The 22,074-nt window shown below is 42.4% G+C and overlaps 3 protein-coding genes and 1 long non-coding RNA gene across 14 annotated transcripts in view; 2 read left to right on the plus strand and 2 right to left on the minus strand.

Annotated features, from left to right (window-relative positions):
- Window positions 1-4,735, minus strand: part of LOC148050743 (uncharacterized) — a 302,993-nt gene extending 298,258 nt beyond the window's left edge. Inside the window, exons 1-3 of one of the 2 annotated variants that reach the window (XM_087739255.1) lie at window positions 4,216-4,735; window positions 2,622-2,830; window positions 1-882 (exon numbers count right to left, since the gene is read on the minus strand). The exon at window positions 1-882 is cut by the window's left edge and continues 3,331 nt beyond it. The gene's annotated coding sequence lies outside the window, so the exon portion shown is untranslated. Of the gene's footprint in view, window positions 883-2,621; window positions 2,831-4,215 lie in introns of those variants that run through there. The other variant, XR_015700443.1, reaches the window with a different exon arrangement.
- A 500-nt stretch (window positions 4,736-5,235) lies between these two features.
- On the plus strand, window positions 5,236-10,685 carry DNAJC19 (DnaJ heat shock protein family (Hsp40) member C19). 5 transcript variants are annotated; one of them, XM_087739259.1, is made up of 7 exons: window positions 5,236-5,367; window positions 5,830-5,881; window positions 6,146-6,219; window positions 6,593-6,669; window positions 7,637-7,707; window positions 9,041-9,131; window positions 10,446-10,685. In XM_087739259.1, the coding sequence occupies exons 1-6, from the start codon at window positions 5,365-5,367 to the stop codon at window positions 9,109-9,111; spliced, it is 348 nt and encodes a 115-aa protein (XP_087595385.1). In that variant the 5' UTR covers window positions 5,236-5,364; the 3' UTR covers window positions 9,112-9,131; window positions 10,446-10,685. The 5 variants fall into 5 exon arrangements, with proteins under 5 accessions (XP_087595385.1, XP_087595384.1, XP_087595383.1 ...); XM_087739258.1 differs by having other exon boundaries at window positions 10,449-10,685; XM_087739257.1 differs by lacking the exon at window positions 10,446-10,685 and having other exon boundaries at window positions 5,243-5,367; window positions 9,041-9,611.
- A 423-nt stretch (window positions 10,686-11,108) lies between these two features.
- FXR1 (FMR1 autosomal homolog 1) overlaps window positions 11,109-22,074 on the minus strand; it is a 37,998-nt gene continuing 27,032 nt past the window's right edge. The window contains exons 10-18 of one of the 6 annotated variants that reach the window (XM_087739250.1): window positions 21,260-21,369; window positions 20,236-20,322; window positions 19,436-19,493; window positions 19,286-19,354; window positions 17,412-17,579; window positions 16,500-16,700; window positions 15,648-15,728; window positions 13,036-13,127; window positions 11,109-12,130 (exon numbers count right to left, since the gene is read on the minus strand). In XM_087739250.1, the coding sequence (XP_087595376.1) occupies window positions 11,960-12,130; window positions 13,036-13,127; window positions 15,648-15,728; window positions 16,500-16,700; window positions 17,412-17,579; window positions 19,286-19,354; window positions 19,436-19,493; window positions 20,236-20,322; window positions 21,260-21,369 (1,037 nt within the window). In that variant the 3' untranslated portion in view covers window positions 11,109-11,959. Of the gene's footprint in view, window positions 12,131-13,035; window positions 13,128-15,647; window positions 15,729-16,499; window positions 16,701-17,411; window positions 17,616-19,285; window positions 19,494-20,235; window positions 20,323-21,259; window positions 21,370-22,074 lie in introns of all 6 variants that reach the window. The other 5 variants (XM_087739249.1, XM_087739251.1, XM_087739247.1 and 2 more) reach the window with 5 other exon arrangements.
- On the plus strand, window positions 17,591-19,194 carry LOC148050744 (uncharacterized). Its single transcript, XR_015700446.1, has 2 exons — window positions 17,591-17,722; window positions 18,012-19,194. It is a non-coding gene; the product is annotated as an uncharacterized LOC148050744 (long non-coding RNA).

Below are 22,074 nucleotides of genomic sequence, written 5' to 3' on the forward strand. Positions count from 1 at the left end.
CCTATGTCTTCACTTTAACTGTCCCTCATCAGCAGTGTCTTAAGCACAAGTTCCAAGAAGGAAAAAAAAAAAACCATCCAAAACTTGCATTATATATTGTGTCATGAGGCATTACATTGAGCTATGCTACACAATCAGACCTTTTCCATCGTGGAGGGACAAATTCAGATCCTGTTTTACGTATGCCAGACGGAGATGAATCAGCCTGTGCAAAGGACACAGTGAGATGTCCCAGAGTGAGGCTTATGAAATTAGTCAGTGATGAACGAAATGCATTCTCTGACATTTCAAATGAGGCTTCAGAAGTATTTACCGGAACCAAGAAACAAGTCTCTGTCCCTCCCACAAGCCAGTGGCTAGAGCTCTCATCTGGAACACAGCCACACACCTGGTAAACAATCAAGGATTTATACAAACTAGAAACACTCCTAAATAAAAGAAGGTAACTGTCCCAATGCCAATACCCTGAGAAACGGGGCATTTGCCGACGATGCGAGAGACCAGCAGAGCAAGTTTTCCGGTTCTGTGCTGTTTCTCCTGCCGTTGGTGACCACGCTTACCACCGTGTTGTCTTAAATACTCGATTCTGCTTGCAAAGAATGGTTTTGCAAAGAAAAGCCCCACTTCCCCAGCGTCCCTACTATAAGGAGAGATTCAGAGCTGTCCCTAATCCCCTCCCCTCCTTCCCAAATGAGGCGTTGCAGAAGACCTAGACCACCCTTCCAGCTTCTCCCAGGAAAAACCCCAACAGTTGATGTGCTGACCTCGTCCCGCTGCCGTTCCACTCGCTGGCAGAACGTCCCTGCAGAAGTGGGGAGAGCAGCATGTGCTCTGTGCAGCACCCGTCACTGCCTAGCACTCCATCAGAGAGCAGGTTTCTTCCTAAGTGAAATCCAGATAAACTTGTGTGTTTCAAGAAAAAGAAAAAAAACCACCCACAACCAAAAAACTTACACCGTGGCAGACGCATCATGTCCTCCGTTCCACATATGCCAGCCTCTCAGCAACACTTTTATTAAATAATCGTATCAAAAGAGAACAGTAAAAAGGGTTATACCTGAATTATTTCTTGTCCGCTATGTATTTAGAGGGTAGTGTTTTCACTTAAACAGATGTTTATCAGTCTTTTATAGGCATTTAAAAGGTACATCACAAGCCTTCCGAAAGCACAGCTATCATCTGTTTCACCTTCTGTCCAGTGTGGGGAAGATACAGTTAAGAGAGAGCACTGCCAGATGTCTGCAGAAGTGATCTGCTTTAATGGAAAAGTTTACGTAGGTACTACAGACCGGCTGCTTTGGATAGCCCAGTAAGATAAAGCTTTCAAAAGAAAAATAATCTTCTGTCATGAGGTATTTTAACCCCCGAGTGGAAAACCTGAAGATAGCAGTAGGATAAAACTCCTGACAGAAGCAACTACAAAAGCTTCAGGGTTTCTCTGGAAAATAGAAAGGGAGTAGTTTAGAAACACAGTAGGTAAAATAAAAGGTTTTGTACTCCAACTGAGAGTGTATTTCTTAAACACTCGATAATTTTGCCTTCCTCCTGATTTCAAAAACAGCCATTCTGCAGAAGGGATAAAACCTGTAGTGCATCTATTTCATTTGAGCCCATTAGAGCTGATTAATCTTCCCCTGTGAATGACCTTCCGTACACCACCACAAGGCTGACGGACAGAAGATCCAGAGCAATGAGGTGCTATAAAATGAACTAATCAGGCAAACAGAATAGAACTTTGATTTCTAAATAAATGGAAACTCTGATAGCAAAAGAAGTCACTTCCAACTTTATTTGTGGGGAAAAAAAATAGTTCTGGTTCCATGAGGTTTTCTGCCTTTTTTGTTTTTGTTTGATTTTGATATTATTCATGATACACGATTCCTGCTTCCTATAGATCAGCAGTAGTAACTAGTATTTCAGCAACGTGCCCTGTGTCTATATGGCCACCAATGTAGCCATAAAGCTCTCCCTGTAGTAGCCTGAAGGACCAAGACTTAAAAACCATGAGCCTACTTGTTGTGTAACAAGCACAAGATTAATATTTATGTGCAGAACCTGAACAAAATCCACTTTCCGCATTTGGCAAGACTTAAAGACTTAAGACACCATTTGCCAAGAGGGGCATCTGGATGATTTGTTTCTGGAGAACACAAGCTACATATAGGTAATAATTCATAAACCTTACGGTTTCAGAAATAATCTATCACAGCTCTGATCCTTCAAGCACTTATTATTAAAGCTACTCAGATACATAAGTGTTTATTGACTTTGTGTGTTGACATGTGAACTGACATGAACTTAAAACATAGCTTTTAAACACCCAGTCCCTTTCTGCGCTGCATACGGTTTCCTGAGCAGCAGAGGAGGAAAAGGGAATAGATTTAGACAAGATTAGAGCAGCTACTTGCAAATTTATGCGCAGAAAACTTATTTTAATTCTGATACAGATTTGGAAAGCTTAGTGGCAGCATTTACGTACCGTGGTCAGTAAACAGATACAATAGCTGGCACCCATCACCCATGCCAAAGCACTACAGAGACGGGCGGTGCTAAGGAAGGGAAAGCAACTGCTTCTCCCTTCAGCTAGCAGAAGGTAGAAGAATATTTCATATATCATATACCTCTGGGAAACACATGGCACGTAAAGAAGCCCTGAAAAAAGACCATACTCAGAACATGCTAGAAGTCTCCAAAATATCCTCTTCCTTAGCGAGCGTGGCACTTTGTAACTCTGGCTTTGTTTTCTTCATCCAACATAACGTGCCCACAGTGATGTCCACGCTGGGACACACCTAGTTGTCCTTTAGTTCTGACAGGGAAGCGCAAGAAACTGTGGGAAGAAACAAAGTTTGGATTGTCTCATGGAGTAAAAATATATACCGCGTATTTCAATAGAATTATGACATTTCATCTTCAAATGCTGTATTCTAAATTATTTCTTCGAATAATACAAAAATGAATTATCCCACCTCTAGGCTCAGACAGCAGTCTTCTCCAATTGCTGGCATCAAACATGCACCAATAATGCAAATCCCTCCATCCCACCTCAACTCCGGCCAGGCCTTCCCACTTACGGGTAAGAGTTTCCCTTCTCCTCAGTGAAGGTGAACTCTCTCTCTCTCAAGCAACCAGAGCCTTCCCAAGATCTCCCTTTCTGGCTTTTCTTTAAAGGGCTGTCACAGGAGAGGATTAGGTACCAGTTATTAACCCGTTCCCAACCCACGTGGAAGTTTGCACATTTCATAATGTCTGTCCTTTTTCTCTAAAAATGAGAAATTCCACCACAGAAAGAACCACTAAGTATAAATCCGTAAAACCCCCTTTGCGAGTAGAGCTACCAGTCCTTCTGAACAGGGACTGGGGAAAATGAGGAAAGAAATAAAATAAAACTCCCTTTCAAGATGAAAAGCCACTAAGATCTGGAAAAAGCCACTAAGATCTGGATCTAGTAACCGGCTCTGTCAAGATGGAAGAATCAAACCTCATGTAATTAATTACAGGGAAGGATTCCCTGTCTCTTACTTTATTGGTTTAGACGATATGAAAAACGAAACACTAGTCATGCCCCGGGAAAGTCGTGAGCTTGCACAGCTCCACCCCGCTTTCTTGACAGAAAAGGGACAAAGGGGAAACCATCTTAAAACCAAACCCTCTTCTGCGTATGAAGACACTCTGGTTAGCCTCCAGACCCATACACCTCTACAGGCGTTTTTTGTTCCCCCATAAAACACACAGCTAGTTGTTTTCCACTTGCTAGCTCCCCTTCCCGCATCTGAAAAGGTCCCATAGGCTGCCAGGGGCCTTGTGCTCTGCAATGAAGGGATCCGATTCCTTTATCAAATGTAAACGTTTCCTTTTATTTCCATCTCACGAAACACACGTACAACAGTACAAGTGCCTTAACCAAAACCCTTCTTCTATCCTTTTTAAAAGGCAGCAGGTTATTTTCTTGTAGTGTTATTTGGATGACAGGGAAGGAAAGAGACGGGAGACTACCTCCAAACATTATCTCAGAAGCCATTAAATCAGGCACCTGAAATTTTACTGAAAAAAACAATTCAAGCTCAAACTGAAATTATGACATATTCAAAGCGAACACAGTACTCACAGAACCTATACAGCAGAAAAGAAAAAGTCTGTCTATCTTCCACTGCAAGAGCCAGCAAAATTACAAGCTGCTTAGCCAACGATCAGCTCTCATACTAAACTGCTTACGTGAGGGCTTGCGAGTCTGAGGCCGTAAGCAGCCACAAGCCTTTGATCAGTGGGTCCTCCAGGAGCCCCCGCGCACACCGACACGATCTGCAAGCGCAGGGGATGACACTGAGGCTTTTCACTCCTGCAGACGAAGCACCGAGCAGACAACAGCACTCAGAGCTTTGAGCGGTGACCAGTTTGAAGCAGCACCTTAGGGCTGCAGGCCGGCATGGTCTCACCGCCCCGTTACTCAGTTTGCAAAGCTGTGAGCAGACTGGAGCTACAGACGGACGGACGGACGCTCGACTGTTATGCTGCATACGACACTGTGTTATTGGCAGATGACACCGTGTTATTAGTAATATTGAAACACGAGTGCCAGGCCTGTAATTCTCCCTCACTGCGCAGTCACCTCCAGCAGTCGAACAACCGGGCCGGAGCGCTGGGAGCAGGGCTGGCACCGCGGCGGCAGCGGCCGCGCAGGCGGGAAGGGCTCGGGCCTGGGGGCAGCGCGAAGCTCAGGGAGGCCGGGGTGGCCGGCGCGGGCGCGAGCTCGGGGCCGGGGCCGGGGCCAGGAGGGGCGGCAGGGAGGACGGCTGCTTTCTCCGGGAAGCACACCCGCCGCGCGAGACGGCGCCAGACCCGGCGCGAGCCGCCCCCGCCCGGAAGAGCGAGACCCGCGCCACCATCGGCCCGACGCCGCCGCCGCGCTGCCGCCCCCCCCCCCCCCGCCGCCGCCGCCGCCGCCGCCGCCGCCGCCGCCGCCGCCGCTGCAGCAGCGCCCGCCCGGGCCCGCGGCCGGCCTCTCCCGCCGCTCGCCTCTGCCAGGCGCCCGGCAGCGCCATCGCCGCGGGCCGCGGGCCCAGGCGACGACACCGTCCTCAGGGAAGGCCCCCTCCCCCGCGGGCAGCGGCAGCGGCCCCGGCCGCCTCTGCCCCCCGGGGCTCGCCGCGGGTCCGCCCGCCGCCCCGCCGGGGCCCTGGGCCCGCTTCCCGCCCGCCCCGGGGCGGGGTCCGCAGCTCCCTCCCCGCCCCGCGCCGCTTTACGACAGCCGGTAGCGGCTTTGCGGCCGGGTCGGGTGCCGTACGGCGAGCCGGGGCCTTGCGCCAGCTCGGCTCGGCGGTCGCCAGTGCGCGGGGCCGGGGCCGGGGCCGGGGCCGGGCGGCCATGGTGAGTGCGGGCGATGGCCGCAGGAGCCGGGGGGCGCTTGTGCTTGGGCCGGCGGCTCCCCAGCCCTCCCCGGGCCGGGGGCGCGGCTCGTCCTTGGCGCGGCCCGGCCGCGGCGCCGAGGGGCGCGGGGCGGGCGCTGCCCTGCACAGGCCGCGGCGGGGGCCCTGGCTCCTGCCTCGGCCCCGCCGCCTGCGGGTGAGAGCGGGGCCCCGGGCGGCCGGCGCCGCGGGCCGGGCTTCCCCCGCCGCCCGCAGCGGGGGGCTGCCGCCGCTCGGCCCCGCCCGGGCCGGGCCCCGCGGGCGCTGGGGCGGCGCGGCCCAGCTCGCTCGCACTACGAGCGCCTTTCCCCCGGCGCGGTGCTGTCGGCCCCTGCGCCAGCCCGGCCCGCCGTTGAGGTTGCCGGTGGGCTTTTTTTTTTCTTCGCCTTTGGTAAACAGGTACTTGTATGTCTTCCCTGTGCAGGCCAGCACGATGGTGGCGGTTGGGCTGACCATAGCGGCAGCGGGATTTGCAGGTTCGTGGATGGTGGGAGGCCACTGAGGTACTTGTCGTGGCCCGTTTCAGTGCTGGTGGTTTAATAGCCGATACAGGAGACGCTTTGGGGAGAGCCTGTATTGAGAAACGTGGCTGTAATTAAACACAAAATCGAAGCCCTTAACTTTTTTGTGCCCCCCAAAAGTTTGTTCCACTTTCTAATCCACAAGTGACCAGTTGCACTGAATTGCTAAATCTTCATGAAACTTTATACTTAGCCTTGTTCAACGCTGATTTCTTTAAGGCCGCTATGCGCTAAAAGCTATGAAGCAAATGGAGCCCCAAGTAAAACAAGCACTTCAGAATCTACCAAAACCTGTAAGTTTTTGCTTTATCAGTAGCATCTTCTTATTTAAAAGTTTACTTGGTGAAACAACTACAGACTGTTGTCTCTGTATAGCATTGCCGTATTTTCTTCTAATACTGAGCATAACTTTGCCAGTAATAACAGAATTAACCCCAGTGATTCTGGTGGTGGTTGACTAGTAGAGAACTTGTTTTGGCACGTTTAAGTACTCGCGTAAATAACGATACGCTACTTCAACTGCATTTCTTATTGCAAGCGCAAAAGGAGCTTTGCAGTATTCTTACAGACTGAAAGCTCAGCAGCTACTAAAGCAATAGTGAGCTGTTTTAACTGATAAAGTTAAACTTAAAAATCAGTGGGTTTTTAACATGTTTTCTCTTTCAGGCCTTCAGTGGTTATTACAGAGGTGGATTTGAGCCCAAGATGACTAAACGAGAAGCAGCCTTAATACTAGGAGTGAGGTAAAAGGAAACTTATTAGACATGAAAGGTAAAACGGAGGCTACGGTGTTACCTAGTTGCTGGCCTGGGTTGAAAAGGACATAATTCTCAGTGCTAAAGACTGTCCTATGCCCAGCTTCTCCTGGGAATGTCACTGCCACGTCAGGGAGCATGAAGCAGCCTTCCAGGATTTTCTGTACTTATTTGGGACTCTCTGCTGCTGCATGTTAGCTTGCTTAAAGCGAACTCTAGCTGGACTTCCCTACATCTGCAAATCCCTGGCACATTCAAAAGCCACGTACAGGGCCAGGGAAATGCACCGTTTTCAACAGCTTTGGGGTTTACTCGGTGCGGGGAACACAGCTGTGCTGCTTGCTTGTGGTTCCTTTGCTGCTGGTGAATGTCAGGTAGACGCAGTATGAAGGTGCTGCAAACCCAGTTCTTGCACGTGGACTAAATTCATCACTTATTCTAGAACATCCGAGATATATGGTAACTATCCCTGCCAAAACTTACAGAGACTTAAGACCAAATACACAAATGTATCTAATAAGATACGGAATAGGAACCAGTTCTGTTTGAAGGCAGCTTCCAACTGTGAAGTTTGCATACAAACAGTTTGTTGGTTGGTTGTTTTTTTTAAATCAATCAAGAGCAAATTTTCTTTCATTTCTCTGCCTCCAGCCTTTAGGGAGTTGTGCCAGTAAAAATGTTACAACGTAGTTATATTTGTTTTCAACCATGTGCATGTCCCCCACCATATTAGAGTGCCATAGCCTGTCTTCTTCAGCATACAGTCTTTTGGAAAACCTTAGAAACCCTCTCCAGGGCTTACACGCTACACATCAGTAACAGGAAAAGAAAAACATACGTGTAAGCCGGAGAGTTTATGGATAAGACAGAGCGCTTGCTTGCTCTAAGACATCTTTTAAAGATCTGGGGGATTTGGGGAGGCTCCCTTAAGTCAGTTTTTCTCTCTCTTTTAAAGCCCTACAGCCAACAGAAGTAAAATTCGAGAAGCCCATAGACGGATCATGCTTCTGAATCATCCAGATAAAGGTTAAGTAAATTAAGTCACACTGACTAATTAATACATGTTTCTAACACGGATTAATAGAAGTGCGTAGGGGGGAAGTGACTGACATATGACTACCTCAGCTACTGAAAAAAACGCAGAAAACGCCGAGTGAAAACAAATTTTAGGGTGCCTTAATCCTTATGGTTTTGGAGCATATTTTTGCGTTTGAATGCTCTAAAGCAAGCGGACAGATTCAGCCGGTCAGCTTGTTACTTGCTCTGTCTTCTGCCCATATGATTTGTTAAAGTGAGACTTAAAATCGCCGTAATTTGAGATGAAAGACCAGGGTCTATTGGTGCGCGTTATGTACCACGTGAGCGCGAGTTCATTTGAGTGCACTGGGAATTCACCACGAGTGGTGGGTATTGAGCCTTCTGCTTCTGTTGGAGACGCTGAACTGCGCAGTGTTTCTGTCTGTGGTACGCGGAAGGCTCAGAATCTAGTTATGCGGAAGGTTCATAACCCGAGGTGCATCTGTACCTGTTCTAAATACTGTTTACTTCAGTGAGTCGGAATCAGGTGTTAGTGCTTGGCATTTAACTTTTTAATCCTCACTTAAAAGGTAAAACGGCTTCCTGTAAAGTGACTGTTGAACTTCATTACTTTTATGCACCAAAATCCAAAATAATCCTTGGGATACGCCTTTGCCTTTTGTAGATAGTATCTAGCAGAAGTTAACATCAGAATTAACCTTATTGAATGCATCCAGAACCTGAAAGACTGCTAGGAGCATTTCACATGTTTTACGTGACCTAAATAAACTAAGCTGCACGTAAATAGAGTGATTCTAATGCTAGTGAATGGCATACACGCTACAGACCTTTGCACCTCACCGTCAGTTACAATTGCAGTGCATTTGCATTGTGGATTCTGTTTTGCGTACCTTCGCAAGTCACTTGTAGGTCATGTTTAAAAACTGCACTAGGCCGTTGGTACAGCAGCAGTTCATGTGCTGGCCTTGAGCTGGGGGGGAGTTTATCTGCAGACTTGTTAGTTTAACGCTTCTGTATTCACAACAAACTTCATGCTAAGTCATTAGTGACCAATTCATTTATGACTGATAAAACTGGAGAAACAAACCCCGCTCCAATAAACGAAAAGGAACCCAAGAGGAATGAGCTGTCGGCACACTTAGCCCCTGCAGCGACTGTATGCGTAAGCTTGTATGGCTTCAGTCATACTGCAGTTCGTTCTCTGAGTGACTTCCAGACCATACCCTCACTTCTTTCCTGTGTACTGTGGCGTTATTAACAACACAAAGTTTTTCATCTGACTTCTTTCATCTGACGTGACATGAGGTTATTTTTCTTCTAGGTGGCTCTCCGTATGTAGCAGCCAAAATCAATGAAGCTAAAGATTTGCTGGAAGACCAAGCTAAAAAATGACTGAGAGAGAAAATCAGAGGGTTTGTCCATGCAAATGATTATTTTTGGTAACTGGCTTAAGGGAAGTTCTAATGTCAGTCTTTGACCCAATATGAATGAAGCTGGAAATACAAATCCAGGGAGGTCCTTCCTTCCCCACTCACTTCTTAGTCACTTTTTGGGAAAACGTGTGAGGGAGTGAGGTTTGACGTTTTTTTCATAGCTGTTGTTTATTAAGCAGCAAAATCTGCCACTCAAATATTTTCAGTGTAAAAGAGTAATAACTGGGTTTGGCCAATGCATGTTACCAGATACAGGTAGACTTATGTGCTGCTACCTAATTTCTGTTAAACTAGCGATGTTTAAAGTTCATGCTGCTGCTCTTTCGTATGCCAAAGTTAGCGTGAGGGACTGGGTTGGGGAGGGCGTGGAAAAAATCAGGAGGATTTATTTGAGGGGAAGAATTGGGACAGATGTGTGGTTGTCTCTGACTGAAGAAATAAAGTATAGGAAATAACGTACTCCGTTGTCCTTGCCTTGTGAAAAACAAGGTTGGCTGAGCTTCTTGAGTGTTACCGATGGGTCTGGAATGTCCCAGGTTTTTTTAGTAACTTCCAGTTTTTAATGGATTTTATAGCATTTAATAAATTTGCCATTTGTAATGCAAGTACTGTAATTTTAGACATTATCTTACACTACAAAGTTAGAATTCACGTAATGAGGTTTGCATTAATAGCAGTTAGGAAAGGGGAACTCTTTACGTGAGCCATTGAGGACACCTGAGCTGGAGCGGTCAGGCTGCCCGGAGCCCCACAGCAGATGTCTCTGTAAGTATCGGCATTGGGGCCCGAGAGCTGTGTCGGGCTCCAAGACTCGTGCCAGTCTCTCCGCAGCTACGGTAAAACCACATGTGACAGTTAGCACTCACCTGTTCATAAATACAATGGGTATCAGAGCTTTCATGCCTCCAGGACTAACCAGCCTCTACTTCAGAGCAGTGCAAGTCATCTTGCGTCCTCTGCGTGAACGATGGCTGCTACGTAGCTGCATTTCTGTAAGGAGTTATAGGCCAGAACAACAGTTAAGGAAGAGAGGATCAAATCAGTAACAGGAGTAGGAACTGGAACACGTTCAGAACCTATGCAGAGAGAGGGATAACTTCGCTTTACTACAGATTTTAAAGTGGGGTGAAAAACCAGCTGGAACACTGGTCCAGCGTACGCGTATTTCAAGCCATAGGCAGAACGTTACTGTACTTGTTTTTCTCTGCCAAATAATACCCGCTTTTTAAACATAGCTTTTTTTTTTTCCCTTCCCTGTTTTTTAAATGTTCTCCACTCTTGTGGCTGCCTTAGCAGCCGAGATGCTTGTGCATGCTGCAGCTGTGACAACTTAACTGCTTGTTCTCCAGGAGGGAACACTGTCGATGAGTGTCAGCACTTAAGGCGAGGGGCAGTTTTTAATATGACTTAAGTGAAAGACATGCCCCAACCTAGCTGGTACAGCTCTTCTCTAGCTGTATCAGGTACAGCAGCTGGAGTCCCAGGCGGTGCAGAATACTTGGGCTTGTCCTCACTCACTTCTGAGGAAATCAGGTAAGGCAGAATTTTTTTCTTTCAAGTCAGCACAACTGCAGTATTACCCCTTTGCTCTGACTTCTCACGTCATCTTCCTACCCGCGTTTTCCCACACCTGTGTTTTCTGCTTCCTTGCTCTGACACCTGAAAAGATGGGTTAGTGTGTCACGCTGCCGAGTTCTCAATTAGAAGCTACATCTGCATTAATCCCTATATATGTTAGTCAGTTAGGTGATTCTCAAAGAAGTCTGTTTTTTTTAGACTTGTTAACGGATGTTTTACATCATCCCCTTAAAGAACGGAAGATTAGCATGTTAGAAAACTCTTAGAAAAGAGTTAAAGGTTCAAGCTGCCTTGCAAGTAAGTTTCAATGGTTAGTGTTAACAGCTTGAAAACCTTAAAGTCAATAGTAATTTAAATTTGATAGAAACAGTCAACAGATGGAAGATCAAAGTTTATTTTTTTTTTTTACTACCAGCATACAAAAAAAACATATTGCACATCAAACAACCAAAACAAAAATAAAAATACTCTACTAAGGACTAACATATGTAGTTTATACAGAATAAACTTTCTGGAAATTGATCTCTTCAGTAGTTCAGGTTATGTCTTAATGGACATGACTAATTCAGCTTAGTGTTAACTAAAGCTATGTTTGATTTTTAAATACTGTACAGTTTAATAAATAAACCAAACAAAGCCTCAATGTAGAACAGTCACTGCCAATGTCACCCAGTATCCCTGCAGATTATGAGAATTTAACAAATGTATTCCAGTGGTCTGCAGATTTTTCCTCTACATACAGCATTTAAAAAACATGTATTAAAACAGACCAGTTTCCAGACTAAACTAATGGAGAAATTACATTTCAGTGCAAAATATTTTAGACTGCATTTCTTTCTAGTATTCCTCAGGTGAAGAAGTGGTTGCATATTATTAAAAATGTAACAAAAGCAGCTAATGCTTTCATAAAGAGTATTATGTTAGGGATCCCCCTCACATCTTTGCCATATTTTGAAAACAAAATAACATTTCCTATAGCCAGCAATTTTGTTTATTTAAATGTTACATATACTATCTCAAGGCACATCTGATGATATATTTATAACACAGTAGGTGTCAAAGTATGTTTAACATATGATTTCTTCAGGATCCCTCCCCTTTCTGTATTCCAAAATGGAGGAACTGAAAGTGCGGTGTCAAGACTGGCGATCCATATTCTATCTTTGGCAAGCTTATACAAGCACTATTTTAAATGTAATGTAGAAGAACTGTAAACTAGGAACTTCAGTTTATGAAACACCATTCAGCACTGCTTCTTCCTGATTATTTCCATCCTCTTGAACAGTGACTTTCTTTTCATCAGGACTGTGCTGTACTTTAGAAGGCTCATCCCCAGAAGTTGTAGCAGGACCATTCACTGCCTTTTCGGAAGGGCAGTTTTCATCAATCGCATCTTTTGCCTTGCAAAAAGAAAACGAGGAAAATATTAAAAATCCCGTAAAAGCATACAGAGCGTAATCCAAATTTCTCTCTGGCTCACACAGCAGCTTTGCAATAGGAAAGGCCTCTTGGCTGCCTGCGCCAGTATCCTGTCTGTCGCAGCATCCTGCTACTTGCCTTGTCCCCGCTGGGGTACTTCCCTGTCAGGCGCTGCTGAGGGAATCGTGTCAAGGTAACCTTGGGATGGCATGCCCAGAATGTTTTACTTCACCATTTCAATTTTTCTAAGCCAATGAAGAAGTTGACTGAAAAGCTGAGTTTTACACCCCTCTCAAAGTCTACAGTAAGATTAGATTTTGTCAGTCATATAGCAGTGGATCTTTCTTATTTTGCTAAACTCAGACCTAACTTGTAGCAGTAAGTTCAATGTTACTTTAGAAGTAAAGGATTTCTGCTTTATTCAGTTCTGAATATTCTTTTTTTAAGATATGTAATGCTACTCTGATCCTTTAAGGAGAACAGATCTCAAATCTACAATCTTTGTAACATTAGTTCTTCTAAAATAATTTCTTTGTACAAGTCACTAAACACGCTACCTAGTATCCTCTCTTTATAAAGAGTTTTAAGGATTAGTTCTCAAGACTCATCCATGGATAGTTTTCATGCTACATTAGAAAGCGTAATGTTTTGAAATGCGTAAGGACTTAATTTGAACATTACACTTGGTGACTAAAGTCTGCAATGACAGTCTACAAGTCGATGCCAGTTCTGTTTACTCTGGGCCATTTTTCCTTTTAATAATTTATTCTTGAACTCAAATGCATTTGTAGTCAAATAAGAGCAATCCAAATGAAGCACCCCTTTACTGTTCTGCTGCAAGGGAAGAGGAAAAAAAACAAACCCATACATTAAAAAAAAATCTTACCGTTTCTTTCTTGGTTTTTGCTAGTGTCTCCTTTGGAGGGTTTCTCTGTCTACTTTGAGATTCAGCTCGTGATATATAATCAGCTACTGTTACTGTTCAAGGAAAAAAATTACAAGTGATGCTCACATCAGAAGTCTAACTTAGCATTAAGCTTCATATGTCTTTTCTGTACAAGTTATGCTATAACTGGGAGACATCTTACAAAAGGCCTTCACACTTACAGGTATCAACTACATAGCAAGGATCAATTTGTGTTATATACAGTTTTCACTAAAATTGGTTGTAACGTGACGATCTAAGGTGGAATCTTAATGTTAAAATAGTAATTTTGGTCCAATTGTACATTTTATTGGAAAATAAGGGCTTTCTTTACTGGGTTTGAAGAGACCAGACTGCAGGCTCTTTAAAGTACAGACTATGTCACCGGGGTTTTACTATCTTGAGTAGTGAAGAATTTCACACTAATGAAATGAAGTTATGTTAAAATATGAAAAGAATTGGGGGAGGTTCAGAGTACGGTATCACTTACGATAAAGCAGCATTCAAATCTCTTACTTCATGAAGCAATTGGCAAGAGAGCTCACCCTCCTCCTGGTATTCAAAATGCAATCCACACAGTTAACTCGGGCGGGCGGATTAATTGTGGTGTGTGTACAGACACTTGAAGCGGCTCTGTATGAGCGAGCCCGTGCTCAAAAGCAGGACAGCCATGTTTGCGCTACCACAGCTACACTTACTGGATGCCGGCCAGGGGTTTTCTGACCTCTTTTCTTCTTACCACCTCAGCACATGTTCTTGTAGCCTGGTTTTGTCTTATCCCGCCCTCTTGTAACCACACCAATTAAGAGGAGTCAGTTCTATCTTTAGAATACACAGTACTACAAATTTAAATATACACTGGTGTCTTTGATGAGCTAAAGCCCGTTAGAGTTGGCAAGCATTTTCTACTGAACAGTACAGTCCATTATATTTAGTATATCGTGCATTCAGGTGAACTATTTTTCTGGATTTAGGAATGATTGTGCATGAAACCTACATCAGAATAGGAAGCACAGCACATGAATTTTTGGTTACAGTAACTGGACTTCTTACAGCTGGGTCCTTGCATAACTGTCAAGAGCAAGTGAGTTTCTGCACAAGGAGAATTATTTCTTTAAACTGAGGTTCCGCACCCAGCTCCTCTAATGTGAAGATGAAGCATGTTTTAGGCACGCAATGTAGGACACCGATTCTCAGTATTCATGTATGTAGTAGGAACCCAAACCGTATAGCGACATAACTCAAATAATACGACTAAATGGCTGAAGCACATTGTTAGCATTTGGGGAGGGGAAGTTGTTCTGATTTCACTCACTATACACTTAGTAAGTATTTATGGAGAGATTAAGTTATTAGAGCATTTTTCACAAAGACAGTATAACTAACTACCACTGCTCTTACTGTTGTATTTAAAAGTATTTATTATGCAAACTGAAAATAGTATCTTGAACAAAGACATCAACAGGAAAAGACTGAGAAATCGTGTTTGGGAAGTTTTTTTTTCTTCTTAGACTACTTCAGATTTGAAAGAAAAATATCATGACTAACATCTCTCTGTGTTGCTGGCTGAAATTAGTTTCTTAGAAGTAAAAGCTGAAATCCATTTTTACTTTTTCGGCCCCTTTATAAACACCAATCGCTGTTACAAAACTAGGATGTTGAAAAGTAATGGGTTACTTTGGGTTTGGTTGTTTGGTTTTTGTTTTGTTTTTTACAGGGGGGAGGTGTTTGGTTTTTTTCCTTCCCCCACATTTCAGTTAGTGTAATGCAACAACTTTTTTCTTAATCAAATGCTGTATGAGCACCACAGATATAAGGAAGACAAATATGGGTGAAATTTTGAACCTGTCAATCTAGAAGACCTTCTGTTACTACCTTATGCCACGTATGTACAAGCGTTTTCTAAGTAGGGCATTATCTAGAAAATTGGCTAGTTCACCTTTAACATTTCAAGTGTTAGTACACACAAAAGAAATGCAACAAGCCACAACAACAAAAAATTGGAAACATGCAATTTCATTTAAATTCCTCCTCCTTCCCACCCTCAATTTGCAGATGCCTTACAAATATTCACAAAAGCCGAGGACTGATAGAAGCGGTTTGAGAGAGGCAGGGGACTGGCAGAGCCCATGTGAGTTCCCCCGCAGCGCTCTGCCAGGGCACCCGCATCCTGCCATCCCAACTCTTGGCTTCTCAGCCAGTGCTGAAAAGGTTGTGTCACATTCGGTGCAAGCGCACAGACGCAAGTGAGTGCAGGTCACGGACCTTCAACGCTTGTCTTGATCCTGGACCACTGAAGTCAACAGCGGTTTGGCTATTGCCTTCAATGAGAACTGATCAGAAGCGCAACTCGTATGGCCGAGCAGAAAGTTAGACATTATGAATTAGTTTCATTAGACAGATTAAGAACTTATAAAAGTTCTCCTAGTAGAAGAAATGTCTTTCATCTTTATCTAGTAGTCTTATTAGTTATTGAGTAACCTTTTTATATTATGCAGCTATATGTAAAACAGCAGACACAACATTCTCTCATGCTTTTGACCTGAGATTACCCACAGCTCCACTCGAATTACCTGGCTGTCTATCTTCTGCCTGACCCCTGAAGCGACGCCTGCGGCTACGATTGCGTCGCTGGGGTTTTTTGTCACTATCATCTGCAATTGCAAAGTTTACCATGAACTATTTCTGATGATAAAATAAATAAATTCTTCAGCAGTTTCAGCATGGGGCATTTAAAATTGCTTCTGTTAAAGAGACAGGCTAAATAAGACAGGCTGAAAGAAAAACATAATTTTATACTGAAAGCATACACAATAATGCAAAAGCTACATTTTACTTTTTTTTTTTGCTCTTGGCTCATTAAAACATTCAGGCATATGCTTAATGACCTCAGATTTCATTTATTAAATAAGTAACCATATGTCAAATTTTAGCCACATAACCCATGAAAGAAGAGGTTTTTTCCCTACGTTATTAAGCAACAGCTTATATTCTTGTCCCAGTGGTTATCAAGAGAATTTACTGAGGGAAAAGTACTTAAGCAGAAGCCGAGTAGAGACAAATTAACAGCTACTTAAGTAGTTTCCCTACACTGAGACTGAGGTTACCGAGGAGAAAACAGAATGCTGATCCAGCAGCACTGTTTCTGTGAAAACAGCAGTACTAATGCGAAACAACAAGTTCGTCTTTGGTGTCTCCGTCAGACAGTTTTTACAAAAGAGGCATATGAAAATACTAGTGGAGCTCAGTAAACAGGAGATTTCATGGCAGAGCCATGGAGGAAGTCTTTCTTTAATCAGACAGCAACCTTTAACAGAACAACGATTCGTCACTAACAAAAATGAACAAGTGTTTCACTACACTTACATGGACAACACATTTTTTTCTTAGCTTGTTCTGGGACTATCATCCCACTGTTTACATACCTAAACCATTCTCATTAACAGAAGCTGTATCAGACTCTGTCATTCCATCCATAAGAACGGCATCTTCGTCGGTCCTTCGCCGGCGTGACCTCCTGCGACGGTTACTACTGTGGTGAGATTCACTAGCATCGGTATCCACAGTCTGGTCTGACTCTGTGTTATCCAGCAAGCTGTAGGGGTTGCTGTCCGGATCTTTAAGCACTAAACAAACAAAAAATTTCCATCTAAGATACTGTGGTTATATATAATTTAATTTTCAGGCTGACTTACATCTGTGTTTGGAAGTTCCAAAATACAAAGCAGCCTTACGAAAAGGCAGAGTACACAGAACCACAGTATTTCTCATTTCATACTGGTTCCCCTCTGACTCTACTCCAACAGTCAGTATTCTGAGGCACCACAACAGGCACTTGTATTATTGCATCACAAAGATTTCCAAGGTGACATTTAAAGAACTTCTGCTCAAAACCGCTAAATGTGTAAAATACACCGTTCACTTCATAGCAGCGTGGTACTTGTGACACTATTGAAATGCTATGAATTAGCAGAGTCAAATTCTGATAAAACTTCAGACAACTTCCATTCTATGATCTCTTCTCTCATTCTGTGTCTAAACACAAGCTCAACTCAGACGGCAGTCATAGGTGGCATGCCAAAGATTTATAAACTTGGATAATATCATTATTATGCGTGTGTGGTAGAGGAAGGAAATGAAGATCATCATGAGCAGAAGATAAATGAATAAAAATCTAACAACATAGTGTATGACAAGAAACTATCACACAACTCTACTGAAAATCCCAGTGTATTAAGATGTAAACGTAAACATGGAGTATTTTAAAATAGGAAGAGGTTATACAGGAAATTGCCAGGAACAAAACCTAAATTCAAAGTACACTTGAAACACAGTACCAGAGCTAATGGATGACTTGCCACCACGAGGTCCACCACGCCCACGACCTCCAGATACACTACGTCCTCGTCCTCCGGGACGTCGTCTATTGTCACGTTGATGTCTGCTTTCTCTGTCATCTTCTCCTGCCAAGGACCAGTCACTAAGTTCATCTTTCCTCTCAGATTCTGTTTCAGAGGGATTAGAGAGCTCAGAGTTTGTACCTTGTACAAGAAGGAAAAGAAAATTGGAAATGAATGTGAAATTTGGGATTATATTCTGGTTTCAGATTCTCACAGAAGTCTTCCAACCAGCACAGCTGGTTATATATGTATGTATGTTATATATATAAATATATAAATTAAATTTATTAATATACACTTATAAAGTATAAACATGCATATATAATTTTATATTATACATATACTCATATATAAAAATATATGCACATATAAAATATAGACAGAGCATAAGTTACTTAGGCTTCTAAGATTCTCAACTTCAAGTTCATTTGCAATAACTTGAGAAATAAGGGCTCAAAGATTACCAAAACTGTAATTTATGTACACGGATAAACCAAGCATTAAACAGCATTTCCTCTCTTTGTGTATCCACTGCAGGCATTTGGTGCAGTTTCTAGGCAACTTCTCGGAAATTCCCAAGGACAACTTTATAGCTGATGGCTGTTGCTAAGCAACCTCTTCTGGCTGTTGTAATGCTGCCTGAACGATTTAACTGTTTGTATTAAATAGCATCCAGAATATCCCACCCTCTCTGAGCTAACCAAACCCACACGGCTTTTTACTACCTAAAAATTCAACACCTACTATTTATTTTAAACATCCAGGAACTCTCCCTACTAACCATGCTGGAAGAAAGAAATTTAGACCCATATGGTTCTAACATACAATCCATGCGGTTCTGGGGAGGGGGGAAGTTTTCCAAACAAAAGTCTGTGGGTATATAAACAAACGGAGCAACTTTCATTACCATTTAGTCAAACAATTCATTGGGAAATAGTATAAAAGGAAGTTACAAACATTAGCATTAGCATCAACCTGACCAACACGGCATGATCCTGGAAGCTACAGCCAGTGACAGGCCATAAAATCCAAAAGAAGAACTTGTCTGATTTTGTAACAGAAGTGAGCTACATGTAGATGATCAAGAATAATTTACTGTATTGAATAAATAGATTTTTTTTTTTTCCCCCCTGTTCACAGGAGCACCTATGTTTCTTTGTGAAATACATCTATATTCAAATGCACACTGTCTCCATTTGGGGAGCTGCTCCTGAATGAAAAGGGGATGTGCACACCTCTAGGGAACGGAAGAGCAGTTCCTTGTTAATTTAAAAATACATCAGAGTATCTCACTACATCTTAAGCAAATCCAGTTAGTTCCTGACCAAATTAAAAAAAAAAAAAAAAAAAACAAAAACAACACACACCACACAACATTTTGTGCTGTCTCCATTCTAAATTATTTTGCTTTACTTTTCAAAAATATGTTCATAAGATGGCCACGATCACAGACAAGCGTTTTTATTCCTCCTCAATCAAAACAGATAATGCTAATTACAGATTTTCTTTTTTGTTTTTCCCCTGTGTCTCCTGAAGAGTATCTGAGCTCTTTCTCTTTTCCAGCTTTATATGATATAACTGCTACTGTTGAAGGACAAGATCTTACCAGAGTTCAGTTTGCTTATTTTTTCAATTTAAAGCTTAACTTCAACAAGAATGTAATTCAAATTAGGTGTTTTCAGCTATGTAAAAAAATAAAATGGCAATTCTAAATTTTCAACCCGATCTTCACTCAACTACGCTGAACACAAAGAAATCTAGAGACAGTTATGGATTCACCGAGGACTCAACAGATGCTCAAGAAAACTCACCGTAACCAGATGTGTAATTGGGGCCCCTGCGGCCTCTCCCTCTTCCGCTGTAGGATCTGGAACCTTGCACTGAGGAGAGGGTGCTCTCGTCAGTTGTGTAACCCTTTTCTTTTTCAGGAACTCTAGCAGAAGAAGGTCTGAAACCCATACCAATCTGACGCAATTGTTCGTCAATCTGGAGCCTTTCCAGTCTTAGTTGTTCTACCTCCTACATAAAAGGAAATAAAAAAAATTGCTGATAAAGAAGTGTTCTTGCCCCTCACAAAATACCACCGTCCATCCAGTCATCTTAAAAACTAGCATTCCTGGAGGAGAGTTAACACCACCTTGAAGGTGACTGCAAATAATGGAATTCAACTATGAGTTCTGCAATCTCTAAAAGCTTTCTCTTAAATCACCATGCTGAAAGACTATTTTTAAGACTATTACCACCTTTCTTAACTACACTTCACCACACGTTTTCTAGTCAAATTTAAAAAAAGCATACTGACAAAGTAACACGATTCGAATTCATTAATTATTTCTGTTAAGTCAACACCACAACTCCATACAAAGCCAACTAATCTAAATGGATAATTGGTCTAATACTGCACAGTATTAGTGTGTTCCTGTTAGAAATTCCATCCTACCCCAACAGAACCTTAACCTCAGAACAACAGAACACTAACATAGACCAAAAAAATTGCGTATTACTTCTCGAATGCCACTTAAAACAGTGTTCTTTACAGTCCAATCCTTTCAACACCAATACTACTAAGTAACCATGATAATGTATTTAAAGGCCTACATAATACCTATGGGCAACGGGTGGGTTCAAGGCACCAAACCTTAAACCCCAAAATACAGAGGAACAGTTTATCAACTGCAAATCCCACTGAAGTTGTTGCTCAAAAATTCTGTTACTTCAACTAAAGTTTCCTCTCCAGATTCTTCTTCTGAAATACACTTACCTTTAGATATGCGATGTGGTATTCTAAAAGAACTTGGACATTTCCAATGCTTTCTTTAGTACCAACAAATACAAACGGTACCATTCCCTATAGAAATAAAATGTCAAATCTTATTTTCATGAAGAACATTATCATCAAAACAATGCTTTCTGTCTAAATCATAAAAAAAATATTTAAGCTAAACAAGCAAAGATAGTAACCGAATCTTGGGCTGCAAAGATGCCCTAGACAGAGCCCAGACTGGGGCTTACATGTTAAGGACTTCGGACTATCCAGCTTTCCCAACAACCCGTTCTGGCAGCTGAGGTAACGTGACATATAGTGTTTATATTACACCCCACACAACAAAACTGCTGCGTGGGTTTATCACAGTCGGCGTGTAGAACATCCATAGTTCACCAAGAAGTGTCCAGTGCTTGATTAAACCAACTTTACAAGATGAAGCACCTTTAGAAGATTTTCTTATATTCTCATATATTTGAAATATGTGAACACTATTAACACAACTCAATCCCAAATTCGTTATGCAGCTAAAGTACATATAGGAAAAAGATTAAAAAAAAAAAAAAGTCTTGCTTCACCAGCAAAAAACCTTTCTTGAATTGTTTCATATAAAATTTAGTGCAAGATGCCAGGCTGAAAAAAAACGTAAAAATGGCTCTTTCTATACCCACAGAAAAGTTATAAAACTGGCTTTGTTAAATATCCACAAGCACCTATTCTAGAAAACTACCCAAATCACAGACACCCTGTTTTTGTAACATGGACATCACCACCATTGCAGGTTGGCCACGGAAAAGGATGCATAGGCCAAAGGCTGTATTTATAGACTGCATAACAATGCAGGGATCAAACAGTGATCCCATTCGGGTGCCACAGGGTAGCAGTTTAACTCATTTGAGTCACGCCTCAGAAATTCTCACTTTCTGCATGTATTTTTCTACACATCCTTTGTTAAAACATTCAACGCAACTGGTTTTGAAAATAAAAACCTAATCATAGGAAAAAAGAATAAAGTACTTACATCTTCACGGGGCAGTTTATTTTCATTATCTCCTTCAATTCTCACCCTGACGACTCCAGACTTGTCTACAATCTCCTGAATCACTTTTCCATTTTTTCCAATAACTTTTCCTTCAGAGGGCAAGAATGGTTAATTTTGCACCCGTGTGCAAAGTATTTTAATGGGTTTCTTTATATTTTAAGTTATGTATACCATAATTGTAACAACCACCTGACGCTCCTTTACCATTCACTTTGTTTCAAAGTTTTCTCTTACGTCACACAGGTACAAAAAAAACCCAAAAGAGCCCACACTGTGCCAGAAGAAAGCGGTGAAAATTTCCAATATTAGACTCTCTCTCTCTGCATAGAATGACAAGTATTGATGAAGATCACCACTACACACAAGTTTCAAATAGAACCAGACTAAGATTAAAATTGCACAAAAGTTTTCCAAATGCCCATTTTAAATTTATTCAACCTCATTCAATCTTTCCTGACATTTTGACAGGCATATTCAATATACATTTGGTGGGAGCCTCTTAAGAAAAAAAAAAGTAGTAAAAAACTACATAATTGTTTTCTGAAAATTAATTCTGCCTTTACAACAACCATGAATACTGCCCATACTTCCCATATCACCTTTAAAATATTTATTTTGAAGTCATTTATGCAATCCAAACCAAAAGGTTCTTCATGTTTAAATCTCAAAAAAAAGTGGCCTCTTTGCTCCCTGACTAAAAGATTTTAGCTCTTCTTTAAACTAAAGTTATGCAGAAACACTTCTTCATCCCAGCTACAGATATCTGGCACTTAGAAACAGTTATGTTTGAATTA

This window comes from Nipponia nippon, unplaced genomic scaffold (assembly GCF_047370975.1).
Source record: "Nipponia nippon isolate SJK-2023a ecotype South Korea unplaced genomic scaffold, ASM4737097v1 scaffold_7, whole genome shotgun sequence".
Classification (NCBI taxonomy): domain Eukaryota; kingdom Metazoa; phylum Chordata; class Aves; order Pelecaniformes; family Threskiornithidae; genus Nipponia; species Nipponia nippon.